This window comes from Larus michahellis, chromosome 21 (genome assembly GCF_964199755.1).
Source record: "Larus michahellis chromosome 21, bLarMic1.1, whole genome shotgun sequence".
NCBI lineage: Eukaryota > Metazoa > Chordata > Aves > Charadriiformes > Laridae > Larus > Larus michahellis.
In genome coordinates this window covers 2,650,263-2,663,730 of record NC_133916.1, presented here as the reverse complement: position 1 = coordinate 2,663,730, position 13,468 = coordinate 2,650,263, and the positions used below count along the sequence as shown (strand labels likewise).

The 13,468-nt window shown below is 46.1% G+C and overlaps 1 protein-coding gene across 1 annotated transcript; it reads right to left on the bottom strand.

The window, feature by feature from the left end:
• Positions 1–2,320: 2,320 nt before the first annotated feature.
• On the bottom strand, positions 2,321–8,276 carry SRSF3 (serine and arginine rich splicing factor 3). Its single transcript, XM_074564299.1, is given in 8 exon segments — positions 2,321–3,180; positions 3,469–3,499; positions 3,502–3,554; positions 4,305–4,332; positions 5,781–5,782; positions 6,518–6,661; positions 7,132–7,339; positions 8,154–8,276. Coding segments are annotated over 7 exon segments (492 nt in total). The 5' UTR covers positions 7,338–7,339; positions 8,154–8,276; the 3' UTR covers positions 2,321–3,152.
• Between the last annotated feature and the right edge of the window lie 5,192 nt (positions 8,277–13,468).

The following is a 13,468-nucleotide window of genomic DNA, read 5'->3' as shown; positions in this document are numbered from 1 at the left end:
TGTAACCTCTCCATTTTCCGTTTGAAGTGCAAGGCACATTCTTAAAATGATCTTCTCTGCCATAAACAGAGAGCAGCATGCACATAAAAAGAAAAAAAAATAATCCCTTTCTTCACAAAGCCATTTGCACACAATACCCTCCCAAGGGAGAGTGTGAGAAAAGAACAAACTGCACATAAACAGAGGCTCGTTACATCGTTTAATGTGCTCTGGGATGTGCTGGGACCCAGCGCTGATGAGCGTTTTTCCCCTCTGGAACCAGGGCAGCATTAACCTCAGGAGACTTCTAGGGGGCAAAAGCAAAGGCAGCAAAACCTCCCCCCAAATAAAAAATGCAGCCGAACACGTTCGTGTCAGTACCAGGAAGCTCCACAACAATTTAGAAAGTGGCAGACAGAGGAGATTCCCCCGTCACTCGGGAGCCCTCAGAGCAGGGCTGTGGCCAATGACGGGGTGTGAGTCCCCTCATGCTGCCGAGGAACCGCTGGGTAGCATCCGTCTGTCCTCCTTGGCCAGGACAGATCAGTCGGCCTCTCTTCCCACTTTGAGAATCTTTGGGGAGAGGTGAGAGATGGTCCTGGTCTTAGAAGGTCAACACGAGTATTTCCTTATAAATTTAATTTCAGAGTAGACTTTCTAAACACGAGCCACAAGGCTCTGCCTGTTCACCGGGCTGGTTACTCTCTCACAGAGCAAACTGGAAGCCTTAAATGCGAGAATGTGTTGCTGCATTAAAAATAACACTTGCTAATTACACCCTGGCTGTACACAGCCAGCATTTATACACTTCCCATCTTTCTCTAGAAGTTGCTAATTTTGTTCCCAATCAAACCCCCACCTGATTACATAAACCCAGCCATCTGCTGTGCAATGGCAGCTCAGATCCAGCCTAAGGGCCAACCTCTTCCATCAGCTGAGGAGTAAGATATGAAGTCAGAAACCCGAAACTGATAAACATTCCCAGTTCTGCAGACTCCCTTGTGCACGAAACCCACAACTTGCTTCCCCGCAGCGTACGCTGTCTCTGGTGCTTCAGGTTTCTTTCCCTCCGTTCCCCTCGGGTAGTCAAAACCACTGAAAGGCGCTTGTCCCCCACCGCGTAACCACGAGAGGAAGCGTTGTGCCAGCAGAGGCTGGCTCCCAGGCAACGAGCGCCACAATCCTTCCACAGATCAAACCCTGCTAAAGCACGTATTAGAAGAAGGGAGCCCAGCTGCGTGCAGCACACGGTGTGATCTCAGCCCCCAGCTGCCCTTCACCTCACACAAACAGCCCCGAAGGAGCTGGGCTGTCAGCGTCTTGAGGCTGAACCCGCCCGGGAAGGGACAGGAGCTGGATGGGGACACCCCGACCTCTGCTGGGGAGCCGTGACACTGCATGGCAGCAGCCACCGCACCCACGGCCTCTGAGCCCTGCACCAGCCATGAGCCCGACACTCATGATGGATTTGTCTCTTTTAAGCTCACTGCACTCCCAGTTTGGGCCAGGGGCTGGTAAACTCCTAGTCCAGAGAATCACAGGATCATTCAGGTTGGAAAAGACCTTTAAGATCATTGAATCTCAACCATAAGGAGTACTAAATTAAAAAAATAAATAAATCAACACTACACCTCTGCCTCCACTGTCCCCACCTCCCTCTCCAGGCACCACATGAAGCAGCAGAATTTCTTTCCATTACAGCTTCTCCAGCCTTGTCCCCGCCTGGATACCACAAGTTGAAGGAAATTAAACCACAAGACAGATTTAACTGATTTAATCTAAATGCAAAGGAATAAAAAGGAGGCACTGAGCAGTGCGGGAGCTCCAATCGCACTCGAGCCATGCCACGGGTTTACACTCCCAGTGAAATCTTCATGCAAAGCTTCAGTTTACAGACCAGCCATTTCAGAACTGACAGATATGAAGAACACCTTAAATGTTCCCAACCCACATCCCAGACGCAGAGAACGTTGTGAACCTTGGAATCCCCAGATAGCTTTCTGAGTAAGTGTTACGGAGCTCACCGCAAGGCAAGAAGTCAAGCTGGTGTCACCAATCTCACCTAGACTGCACCTGTAACACTGGTATCCAGACACCAGTGACAGCATAAGGCAGGGACGCAAGGCAGGACACAGCCCAACTGCAGGCAGGGACCTGTCACAGCAGCATGGGAATGGTTCACAGGTGTGTCACAGCAAGATGTGACCAGTGCCATCTCACCCCGAACTGCAGAGAGCACTGAATTTGAACCAAGCTGCACCACAAGACCCAAGCACGCGTTCTGCAAAGCCAAGGTATGGAGCAGGTACTCGAGTTAAATACTGAACAACAAGTTGTAACCAAAACTTTAATCCCAAGGATCTCACAAAAGACATTTTACAAGTGACATGAAAATTCTTGTACAGTAAAGAAATGTTTAATTCATAACTTTTACAATGTACCATTACACACTCAACACATCCACTCCAGTTGTCAGTTCTGCTGTGTATTTGGTCTGTTCAGAGGTTCTGGAATAGATGGTCAATCAAACAATTGGCTATTTAAGTAGTACTCTAGTCACATGAAGTACAAAATTAACTGACCCTATGGCTAAAAATTTATATTTCACATAATATAAAGTAGCTCAGTTCCAGGTAATGGAAGTCAGAACTAGAGCTCTGGATAAGACTGCAGCTCAGTCATTCCCTTCACACACCACTGGCTCGACGTTCCTGACTATTTCCGGGAACTGCACTATGGAGCACCTACACCTCATTCTGCAGACGGACACCGCTCACAGCCACACTTCCGCAATGAACACAGCTTCATTGCACGCTTCCTTCCAACAGCTGAACCCCAGCAAAACACACCCCAGTACATCAAGACCTGAAACATTCTTCTATCTATGCAAGACAAACTGATTACCATTCAACACAAACAAAAAATTATGTATAATGGTACATTGTAAAGTGGTTAATATTACAAATCATATGATCTGCTCAGAACCATATACAGATTCACATCTTTACATTTGCCACCTGTTACAAGATACAAGGAACAAAGCAAGTTCAACAGCTAAAACATTTTAAAAATGCACCAAGCTTTATGAAGTTTCAAAACAAAACAATGTTCTTGTACATACTCCTCCTGTCCTCAGCTCTAATGACTTCCTGTACAAGCTCCTCCTCACAGTCCTATTTCCTCTCATTTGACCTGGAGCGACTGCAGAAAAAGAGAGGTGTTAGTATGAGGTGTTAGCATCCAGGTGCCAAGAGCAGCAGATTTTTGCTTCAAAGCCCCCAGCCCAACTCAGTCAGTGACATTTAAACATTTTAAAAATACTGTTCATTTAATAAAACTGGGTATTTAATTCTTCAAGGTAAAGAACCTTGTAAGACACTAGAGATGATTCTCCACCACAACCCATTTCAATATCACCAAGACATGGAAACAATCATTTTTACAGATACACTCAAAACACATAGGCCACCACTGTAAGGCTCATCCTACCTGCGAGACCTGGAGAAGGAACGAGAAGGCTGTGTTTCTCTCCCGTGAGAAGTGATCTCTCTCTTCTTCTGTCTCTGGAGAGGGACCTGTTAAAGGTTGCAAAGCAAGATCATTATAGCGTCAAGGTAAAACTGAACTTGTTAGGTTAATGAGGCTATCTGAAGAGCTTCCCTTCATGAAGTTAAGGTTTTTAACTATTCAACAGGGGAAACCTGTAAAGATTATGGTATTAGCCTTTCCTTCAGGTACAAATAATCAGCTTGAGCCATACAACACAGCTTAGTTGTGTTGTAAACAGGCATCTATTCCTCTGCAGCACATTAATCTGTTCAGTCAGACTGTGCCTCCACTAATGCGGCGTGTCCATGTAATACTTACACATCCTGTGCAGTAATGCAGCACCTTATGCTACAAAAACATAAAAGTCACATATGGACTCAGGAAGCTCCCAAATCCCAACACAAACTGCATTACACCACTGTGTCATCACCACCTAACACTTCACAGCATGCGACAGCAGCACACGCTCACTGTGGTTCTTATCATCTGTGCTCATGGCTCACAGTAACACACAGACTTGGGGAAAAACTGCAGAACAGAAAACCTAATTATTCCATTCTTAATATCCTGCAACCCTGAATCCCAAATAGCTATGTAAATATATTAACTCCAGGCAAGCAATATGACAGAAGCAAACCCATTTATCCCTTTTACCAAATTACAATGCCTACCCTGCAATTTAAGAATGCACACAGACCAGAAATTAAGCTGTTTCGGTTTGCTTCTTTGTAAGTCTCCTGGACAAAGTGGTCAGGGTGCAATTAACTGATGCATACCTGCTGCGGCTACGAGAAAAAGCTTCTCCTTCGTGGTGATCTAGAACCAGAAAAAAGATGTGAGGCTTTTTATCAATTCTTTCAGCATTAATGGGGTGAGGCATTTCCCAACTTGTCAAACTCACTGTTGGGCCCAGGGAACGTGCCAAGAATAACTGGGCATCCATCATCCAGTAAAAGGCATGGAAAGATTAGGCAGTAAAACAAAGCTCAGTGTGAACAGCACGTTTCCACCACGAATTCACTTTAACTAAGAATGCTTCATAGCAGAGTTGTCCAATGCAACACTTTCCATTTCCACTAAATACACTGCCCAGAACACCACACCAAAGTCCCACAAGTGGTTCCAAAAAAAAATAAAAAATAGCACAGACCAAATGTTTTGGAACCCATGCAAGCCAAAAAGGTCCATGACAAGACATAAGAGATACCAAGTGGAAAAAAAGTGAAAATGCGCTCAGTGTCAATATTGATAATGCCATTAAGTGCTACATTAGAACTGCATATTTGTGATTGTCATTTTTAATGCCATAGAGTGTGTTTAGACTATTTCTTTAAAAAAATAATAATAAAAAAAATAACCTTAGCTCGGCCCAGTTTCATCCAAAAAGTAATTGTTTTAAGTTTTGAAAACTGTTAGTAAAACCATTTAAAGGTGATAGGATTTTTCTGGCAAGGAAAAGCTAAGTTTGTTAGAGCTTCATTAAAAATTTAGTTTGGCATCTCACATGCAAATATACTCGTTTTTACGTTATTCACAGTGTAAGAGCTTCCGTATCACCCTTAAAAGTTTTCTCAAGCAACATATGTACGTTACCACTCAATTATGCACAGCCAGCCTTTGATTGAGAAAAGTAATTACTTATAAGCCGCTTACTCCTTATTTTAACCAGCAGTAAACTGTATAAGCAGGAAAAACTTACTAGTTTTTGGTTTCAACAAGCTAGAAATGGTGAGGTGAGGCTGCCGGACTGACTGCCAAGAAGAATTTGCTGAAAAGGTTTTGCCAGATGTTGCGTTGTATTTAGTTGGTTGGCGAAGGGGGTGTTGTGGATTTTTCCTGCTTTTTTGTTAGCCGAAGGCTGCTGCTGTAGTTGTTGTGAAGACATTTGGTAAATAAACAGCTGAGCTGATTGGCCGGGAATGTGTGGGCGGTCGAGGTGGCTGCTGCCGATTTGGTTAAGGTTGGAGAGAAGGCTGAGAGAAAACAGCATGCTCGGGAACCAAAGGGCGGTGCAACCTGACGACTGGCCATGCCTGGGTCATGTGAAACGACACCAGCCAAGCTGAATGGGGCGCGCTGGTCACATGACGCTGAAAGGGCTAGTTGACTGGCTAATGCAGACTCAGAGGGTGGTGAGAAGAGACATGATGGTGACTCTGTAACGGGTTCATTTTTATTAATAGATGGACCAAAAAGCATAAAAAAAATGAAAAACAAGCCATCAGTACAACCATCTATTAGCTAACAAATACTCCTAATGTGTTATTTTTCAACAGCAAAAGGGTAAGCTTGACACCCTGACCTGAGGACTTCACTCACCTGCAACAGGTAAATTCAGTCCTGCAAAAACCACGTTGCAGACTTAAACTGCCAGACATGCTGGTCTGGGTCCAAGAACCTGTCAGTTACCAAAAATCCTGCTATCTTTTAGAGCTGCATTTGCAAACCTCAAGTGACAGGATCGCCACATGATGATTTAATTCCAAACTAACACTATAAAGTGTAAAGATTCTAGATGCTTAGAGCAACTGTTACTCGATCTATTATTAAACAGCTGCCTACTTGGAAAGTATTTAAATTGTGCAAACAAAGCGGAGAAACACATCTGTATGGAAATGCTAAGCTGCTGTATGTCATGTTTTGCCATTATGGAATAAAGGAAAGGAACAGCCTAAGTAGAAGTATTGGGAAGAAAGGGAAAGTGTGACTAGAAGATGAGCAGATTTTAGGAGGAACGAGGATAAGTCCAGGATAGAGGGCGCTGACTACCAACTTGCACAGTGACCTAAGGACAAAAGCCAACATTCAACACAACTTAAGTTCACCTCGATTTTGTGGGGTTTTGGGGTTTGTTTTTTTTTTTTAAGCATTTGCCATCTCCAAATTGTGATCAGATAGATGAATGTTATCCATCAACATGCTTTTAAAAAGCCTGCTTCTAGGATGCTAAGTGGTAACACTGCCAACAGCTCTATGAGTGTACTTTGACCTAGGGTACCTGCGACGGGGAGGAGGACTTCTTCTGCGATAGTCGTCTCGAGGACGCCTGCCCCAGGATGGAGGTGGACCACGGTTCCGACTCCGTTTCTCACCATTGGAAAGCTCCACTCTCACACGACACCCACAGAGGGTTCTGGGAAAGAGAGACTGACATTGGTTAGCGTGTCCAGGGACAAAAACATTCTGCCTATACACAGTATTCAGAGTCTAAAAATGTAGATCCCAGCATGACAGAGAAAAGGTCTGGCCACTTCTGAAAGCATGCCACACTATTAAAGCAGGCACAGAAGGAAGCAAGGATACTCTCCCTGATGAGTTTTGCCTCTTTATAGTAACACCATCTTGAATTTAATTAATGCGCATCAAGAGGTCCAAACCACCTCTAACTTGGGAATCCAACTCTAAAATGTAAAATTAACTATCCCAATGCTATTTTTGCACTATTAAGAAAGACTATCCTTATACCACTGTACAAATAAATATTGCATAACAAATGAGTCAAGTTTTTTGCCAGTTGAAGCTTCCCAATTTAAACTGTATTACTAACCCACAATTTCTCTTATTTTCACCAGGCAAGCCAAACACACAAGAAGCACATTTTACCTTCCATCTAGTTCTCTTACTGCATCAGCTGCATCTCGTGGATCTTCAAATTCCACAAAGGCAAAACCGGGAGGATTTCTTGCCACCCATACACTGCGCAGTGGTCCATAGTAGCCAAAAGCTCGCTCTAGTTCAGTTTTGTTGCCATTGTTTCCAAGGTTACCCACATAAACCTTGCAGTCCAGCGGACAAGAGTCACGATGCATCGCTAAGACAAAAAAGAAAGCTCATGTATATTTAACATATGGCAAGTGTTTATTCACTTACAGGGCAAATAGTTCTGTTGGTTGCTTTTCCCAGGAACTTCAACAGCAATATAATCTGACCAGATAAAAACATTAACCTGTGTGGAGGGGAGAGGGGGGCCGTGCGGGGGGGACCGTTTAAAACCAAACAGGAGAGCTAGATGCTATATCATAATCGTGATTAAAATTCACTACTTCAGGGAACTTCGTTAACTTTTAAGGCCCCAAACTCTGAAGCGGGGGTGTGTTTCTCTGCGCCCCTCTCCCCTGCCCCTGGGTTACAGTGGGGGCCGGGCCTGCAGGGGGAGCGCTGGGCGGGAGAAGGGCTCCATTGTTCTCAGAGCGGGATTCAGGGGAGGCTGCACATGCCGAGAGAAGAAGCAGCAGCGCCATCTCCAGCAGAGGCCACGCCGGGAGCGTTCGGGGAATCCCTCCAGAGAGTCTCCTGAGCGCTGCGTGAGGAACCAGCGCTCCCCCGGAGCGGGAAGGAAAGGCGCCACACCACCCCCGCGGCACCTCCCGCCCCGCCGCACCTCGCCTCACTGGCCGCAGAGAAAAGGCGGCGAATGGGCCCTTCAAGGCAATCCGAGGCCTACCCGCCTTCTCCCCGCCCGGCTTTCCTCAGCGTGGCGGCTGCCACCGCCCGCGGCCCAGCTTTACAAAATGGCGGCTGCTCTTTGTTTGCCGCCACCGGGCCCCGCCGTTTCCATCCGCCCTGCCGGGGACCGAGACCGCGGGTGCCGCCTCCCCCCCGCCCTCCGAGGTGAAGATCCTCACCGATGCTAAGGGAGGGCGCGCGAAGGCAGCCCGCGCTATATTCGTAGCCGACTCGACCCTCAACGAGACTCCCGCTCCGCTTTTCCTCACTGGACAAAATGGCGGCCGGCGCCTACCCCGCCCGCCCTTATATACGGACAGCCCGCTCTCACGTGACGCCAACCGGCGGCAAATCAGAGGGCGCCGCCCCGCTGATTGACAGCTCGCATCGTCCCGCCGCCTGCGCGCGGCCCCAAACGGCAGCGGGCGGGCCTCTCCTCAGAGAGAACGGCGGGAGGCGCGGGGCCGCTGCTGCGGCCCAAACCCTCCGCGTTAGAGACCGATTATCGAGGGAAAACTTTAGCTCCCTGGAAACGGCAACAGGCCCAGGGAGGCTGTTTTGCTGGATAAAAGGAGGAAGAAGGTTTTCTTTGCTCGTTGTGCCACTCTGATCCGGTGGGATACATTCAGGCCGTGTTTTTTAAGCATCATCCCCTCGTCGTTAGGGGAATGTATGAAAGCTTTGATTCACTAATAACCATTTCTTCCCTTGGGCAGGGGCTTTAAATAAATGCGTCGAGCAAACCAGTGTTGACCCAGAGTTTTTGGTAAATTTTATGTCTGGGCTGCCACCTACTGAGGCACAAAAGGGGGAAGTGATTTTTTTTTCAGCACTCAATAGAAAACGAGAGGACGTGAATTGAGGAATTTTAGTTACAGAGGGCATCATTAGTGGTGTTGACGTGCTTTACTAAACTATCCTTCATTTAGCGAGGACATATAACGTGAGTTTTAACACAAGTTAAAAAAATAACTTGCTCCAGGGGGGTTGCCTTGGATAACAAACCTCTTGGTTATCAGGTAATGCGAGAAGCCCGTCCAGGGCTGTTGCTGCAATAACTTCCCCAAAGCTGTATCTGTAGGCTGTGCTTAATCCAGACTTTACCTTTTTGACTTGGGCCAGACAGACAAATTTATCTGGTACAAGTATAATTAATAATACTTAAACTAATATGATATGTGATAAGGCATTTTGAGTACAAATCAATGCACACGCACTGTGTTTTCCAAGCAGGAACTGTGCAGAGGCTGGGGCATCCTCAGTCTGCTAGAACTGTACCAGCATGTAAAAAAAAATTACTGGAATTAAAGACAACCAGCTGGTATAATTCATTAGAATTTTCCAAAATATTTTGCAGCATCCCTCATTATTTTTAAGAGCCTCTTCTCAGCAAAATCCTCCCAAGGGTCAAAATTGTCCAAAGGAGGGAAAAACAACAAGGATTTTGAGGTAACTGATGCTCTAAAGTATTTTTATCATGTGTACAATTATCTGCCAGTAACCAGCTTTTAATTAAAGAAATCTAATGCATTGTAATCTAAATTAGCTGATGGTTAATTTCCTGAGGCAACACAAATGAAATAATTCGAAGCTTACTTGGGGCTGTTCAGCCATTTCACTTTATGACTTCTTTCAGGTGGTGATTTCCCATGCTCACCTCCCTTCTGGACTGGCGTCTGCAGCATGAACTAGATCCTGCCTCATATCACGTAACGCACATTCGAAACGTGATTTAAGTTTTGCAATAATGCAATGGTGTTATAAAGAAACTAAACGTGGCACATCACCGTGACAAAAGGCAGGGGTCAGAAGAGAGGCAACTGTATTCAGCCAAAACCCAACTCGTTTCCACAGCCGGTTTTAGGACGCCCCAACACAGCACTTCAGTAATCCAAAAGTCAGCATTTTGATTGTCCTCTGAAAAATGATACCCTGACACAGCTCTGAGCAGCACTATGTACGTGTACCTATATACATATAGGAAAGCTGCATCGTGTTACGTTACTTTCTTCCTTATGCCAAGTTTATAAGATAGTGTTTGAAAAATCCTGCTGCGTTGCAACTCTCTTGCTTTTGCAGTGAGAAAATGCCATTCATGTCCAATATTTATGAGATTGTACAGAACTTTTACATCAGATCTTCCATGGAAGGAAGGAGAGAACACTGACCGTACAAACAAGACCCAAATCTATTGTGAAGAGGTGGGCTTGACTGAAAAGGCACCTAACGCCTGCACAGCTATTTACGGGACCAGGATCCATGACCAGACTGACGGGAAGTAAGGTGTTACATTCAAGCTGCTATCGCCGTTTCTGAGATTTGAAATCTCACATAAGAAAATGAACATATTCTAGCCCTTATGGTTTGGCAGAAACCTCAGCTACGTGAGCCAAATTTAAGGGATACTTCAGGAAACAGACAATATTTACTAAGAATACGTCTATCAGCAATAGGATCTTAGAGTTGATCCTCAAGTGAACCTAGACATTAGCAAAAATACTTTTTTACTGGCATGATTCTATCTATAGAAAGATCTTTTGCTAGGAAATGTCATTACACAAAAACAACAGGAACTGGTCTGAGGGGGCAGGTTGACTGCACACAGTCATACCCCAGCCGGCTGTGTGAAGTTCTGGTGGATTCAACCCATTTTCACATCCTGCCAATTGACTAATCTCGATGAAGGCTATTTTCTAAAGAAACAGTAATTTACACTTGCCTGATCTTTAGATATGTTAAAACCAGCTTGCGTAAGCTTATTCCCACTGCGACTGCTCTTCTATTTACAGGGTATAAGTGCCTGTCCCTTATCCCCTCACTTTTAAAATGTATATGTTTTATACTGCGAAAGCTTTTAGCTGTGCCTCAGACCTTAGGTAAAGGGAGAGTGAAACAAGAGACTGTAATTTATACATCATAGACCTAAACTAAGACACAGCATCCAGTGCAGGGACACAGCGTGTCCAAGACTGCAGTACTTTGGGATTAGTTAGCAAGACATCCATTTTCTTGAATGACACGTCACTTGGAGACTCCAAGTTCCTCAGCCTTCATCCCCATCTTTCCAGGTGTGACCTGCTGTCGGTGGTGGGGTCCCACCTCCTTCTGCATCTTGTCCATCTGGGGGCCGGGTGTTGATCACAACCCCAGCCCCTGTGCTGGAAGCCCCATGACCTCTGCGCGGTGGCAGATGGAGGCACCCCTCTCAGGGCCAGCACACCATTTTGCTGTCACCACAAAGAAAGAAGAAATCCAGAAATCCAGACCAGCTCTTGGACAATTTGGTCCTTTTAGAAACTGTCCTGGTTTGAATGACACAGGACTAATTTCTCTTCTAATGCTTGGGAAAACTGCACTTTTAGAAGACTCTAGTGTCTGAATTTGTGAAAATATTCACTTTACAGCCAGCTCGGGTGTAGGGATTTCAAGGTCTCAGTGTTTTTGAGCTCACCAGGTGTGGGGATGAGGAGGAGCGAGACCCGGGCACTTGACCCAGGCTGCCAACAGGATTATTTCATACCGCAAATGTCACATTCAATATAAATTAGAAAGTTTGCTGAGGAGTTCCCTCTCTCTCTCCTGATGGCTGCCATCCTGAGCTGAGCACTCCTTGCCCCGGTGCCGGAGCCCTGAACCCTTCCCTTCCTCCCAAAGCCACAGCACTCGCAGGGTTCCATGTTTGCTGTCCCTGCTGGGAGTGCACGGCTCCTGCTGATGGAATGGGCTGGGCGTAGTCCTTGTATATTTTATATTACTATTGGGAACAATATTGGTTCTTTAGTATTATTAATTATTTAGTCTTATGCTATTAAATCTGTTTATATTTCAACCTTCATGTTTCTTTGTTTTTCCCCGATTCCCCTTCCTGGCTGGGGAGGAGTCATTGGGTGATAGAATAATTGTCTAAACGACAATAAATTGTTATGGGTTTCTCAAACCATAACAGAAACACCTTCTTGATCCTACAGACATTAGCGACTGGGCACCCCGGTTAGTATAAAGTCTGGGGACAAGTTATCTGTGTCTCAGGTAACCTCGGGGCTCGGCTGCCTCTTGGGCAGGATTTGGGGCTGCCCCTGAACCGATGGGGCCGGCACCCACCTCCCCAGCCAAACCGAGCTGCGGGCACCAGATGGCGGCGTTTTCCTCTGGCAGGGCCCAGAGAGCTCCTCTCCATGGCAGGCAGGCCCCATGGCACTGCGGAACATCTCTCCTTTTATTCTTTTTCCTTTTTGTTTTCCTCAGATTGTTCTCAGCAGACTTCTCCAGGCACACCGCAACGCTGCCGAATGAACCGGGGATAAGCTCAGAGAGCCCAGGAGGCGTTAGAGAAGCAGCACAAGGGACTGGAGGCTTTGTCTCGGCTTCACCTGAATTTGTTTTGCACACAGAAAATATTACATCTGGAGACTATTTCGGGAAGGAAAGAGTCAGCCCCAGGCTTGGCTCCAGAGCAGGTTTTGCAGGACAATACACTTAACCTCACTACTGTGTTCAGTCTCGGGCGCTTCTGTAAATCTGGCTTGAAATCAGAAAATGGAAAATTCGAACAGTGAGCCTGACTCACTGCTGTTCAACTCTAATTTTAATTCCCTGGAAGATGGGAGTTCTGTCCAGGATGATGCAGTACGTAGTGGATTAGGTGCCAGGATTTAAAACTGCCCACGCAGTCCAGACGCTGGCCCTGCAGCCAACTCCCCCCAAATGCGATTACTTACGCCTCTCCGGATTGCACAAGACTGTCCCCCCCAGCAATAAGAAGGTGATACAGCAGAGCTATAAGCACCCAAACGGAGGGCAAGCCCGGAGCATGCTCTCTCTAGGAGCTGAATTTCATCTCCTTTAGATGGTTACGGAGACGATGCTGCTGGTGTCTCCTTCCTCCCGGGTCAGAGGGCTAGTGATGGCCCCTGCAGGGTGGAGTGATGTGGGTGTGGTGGTGCAAAAGTCTTGGTGGCCTCCAGGTTTGCTGCGAGGTGTCATTTCCTCTCATCTCTCAATTAGGGAGGCCAGAAAGGGAGAGCAGCCATTCATTAGCAGCTGCTTCACCAGCAGCTCAGGGGAACTATATTTACCATCCAAGTGTGGTCAAACAGTTTCCTCTCAACAGGGCGGTGTCTTTCTTTCCACACACCGTGCTGAACAGCTCATGTGAATTTTAGTCTGTTAGGCTAAGCGCAGTTACGGAAAAAAAATCCAAAAAAACACAGTAGGTTTTTACATTAGAGAAGCATGAAGCCTTCTGGAGCCCACACTCCTGTTACTGGTGAGTAACAAGAGAACAGCACGTGGAAAAAATTCATCAGATCTGTCCATTCATCTCCCTGCAGATAGAGGATTCCTTTGATGCAGTACAGTCTTTGTCTAATTAAGTTTTAAAATCCCAGGCAAGAGGATCCCCCTTGCCCTAACGAGGCTATTTGCACATTTTCTTTGCTTTCTGTTCCCTCCCCCCATTCCTTCTTCCCCCTCAACTGGGCCTCCAAGCTTTCTC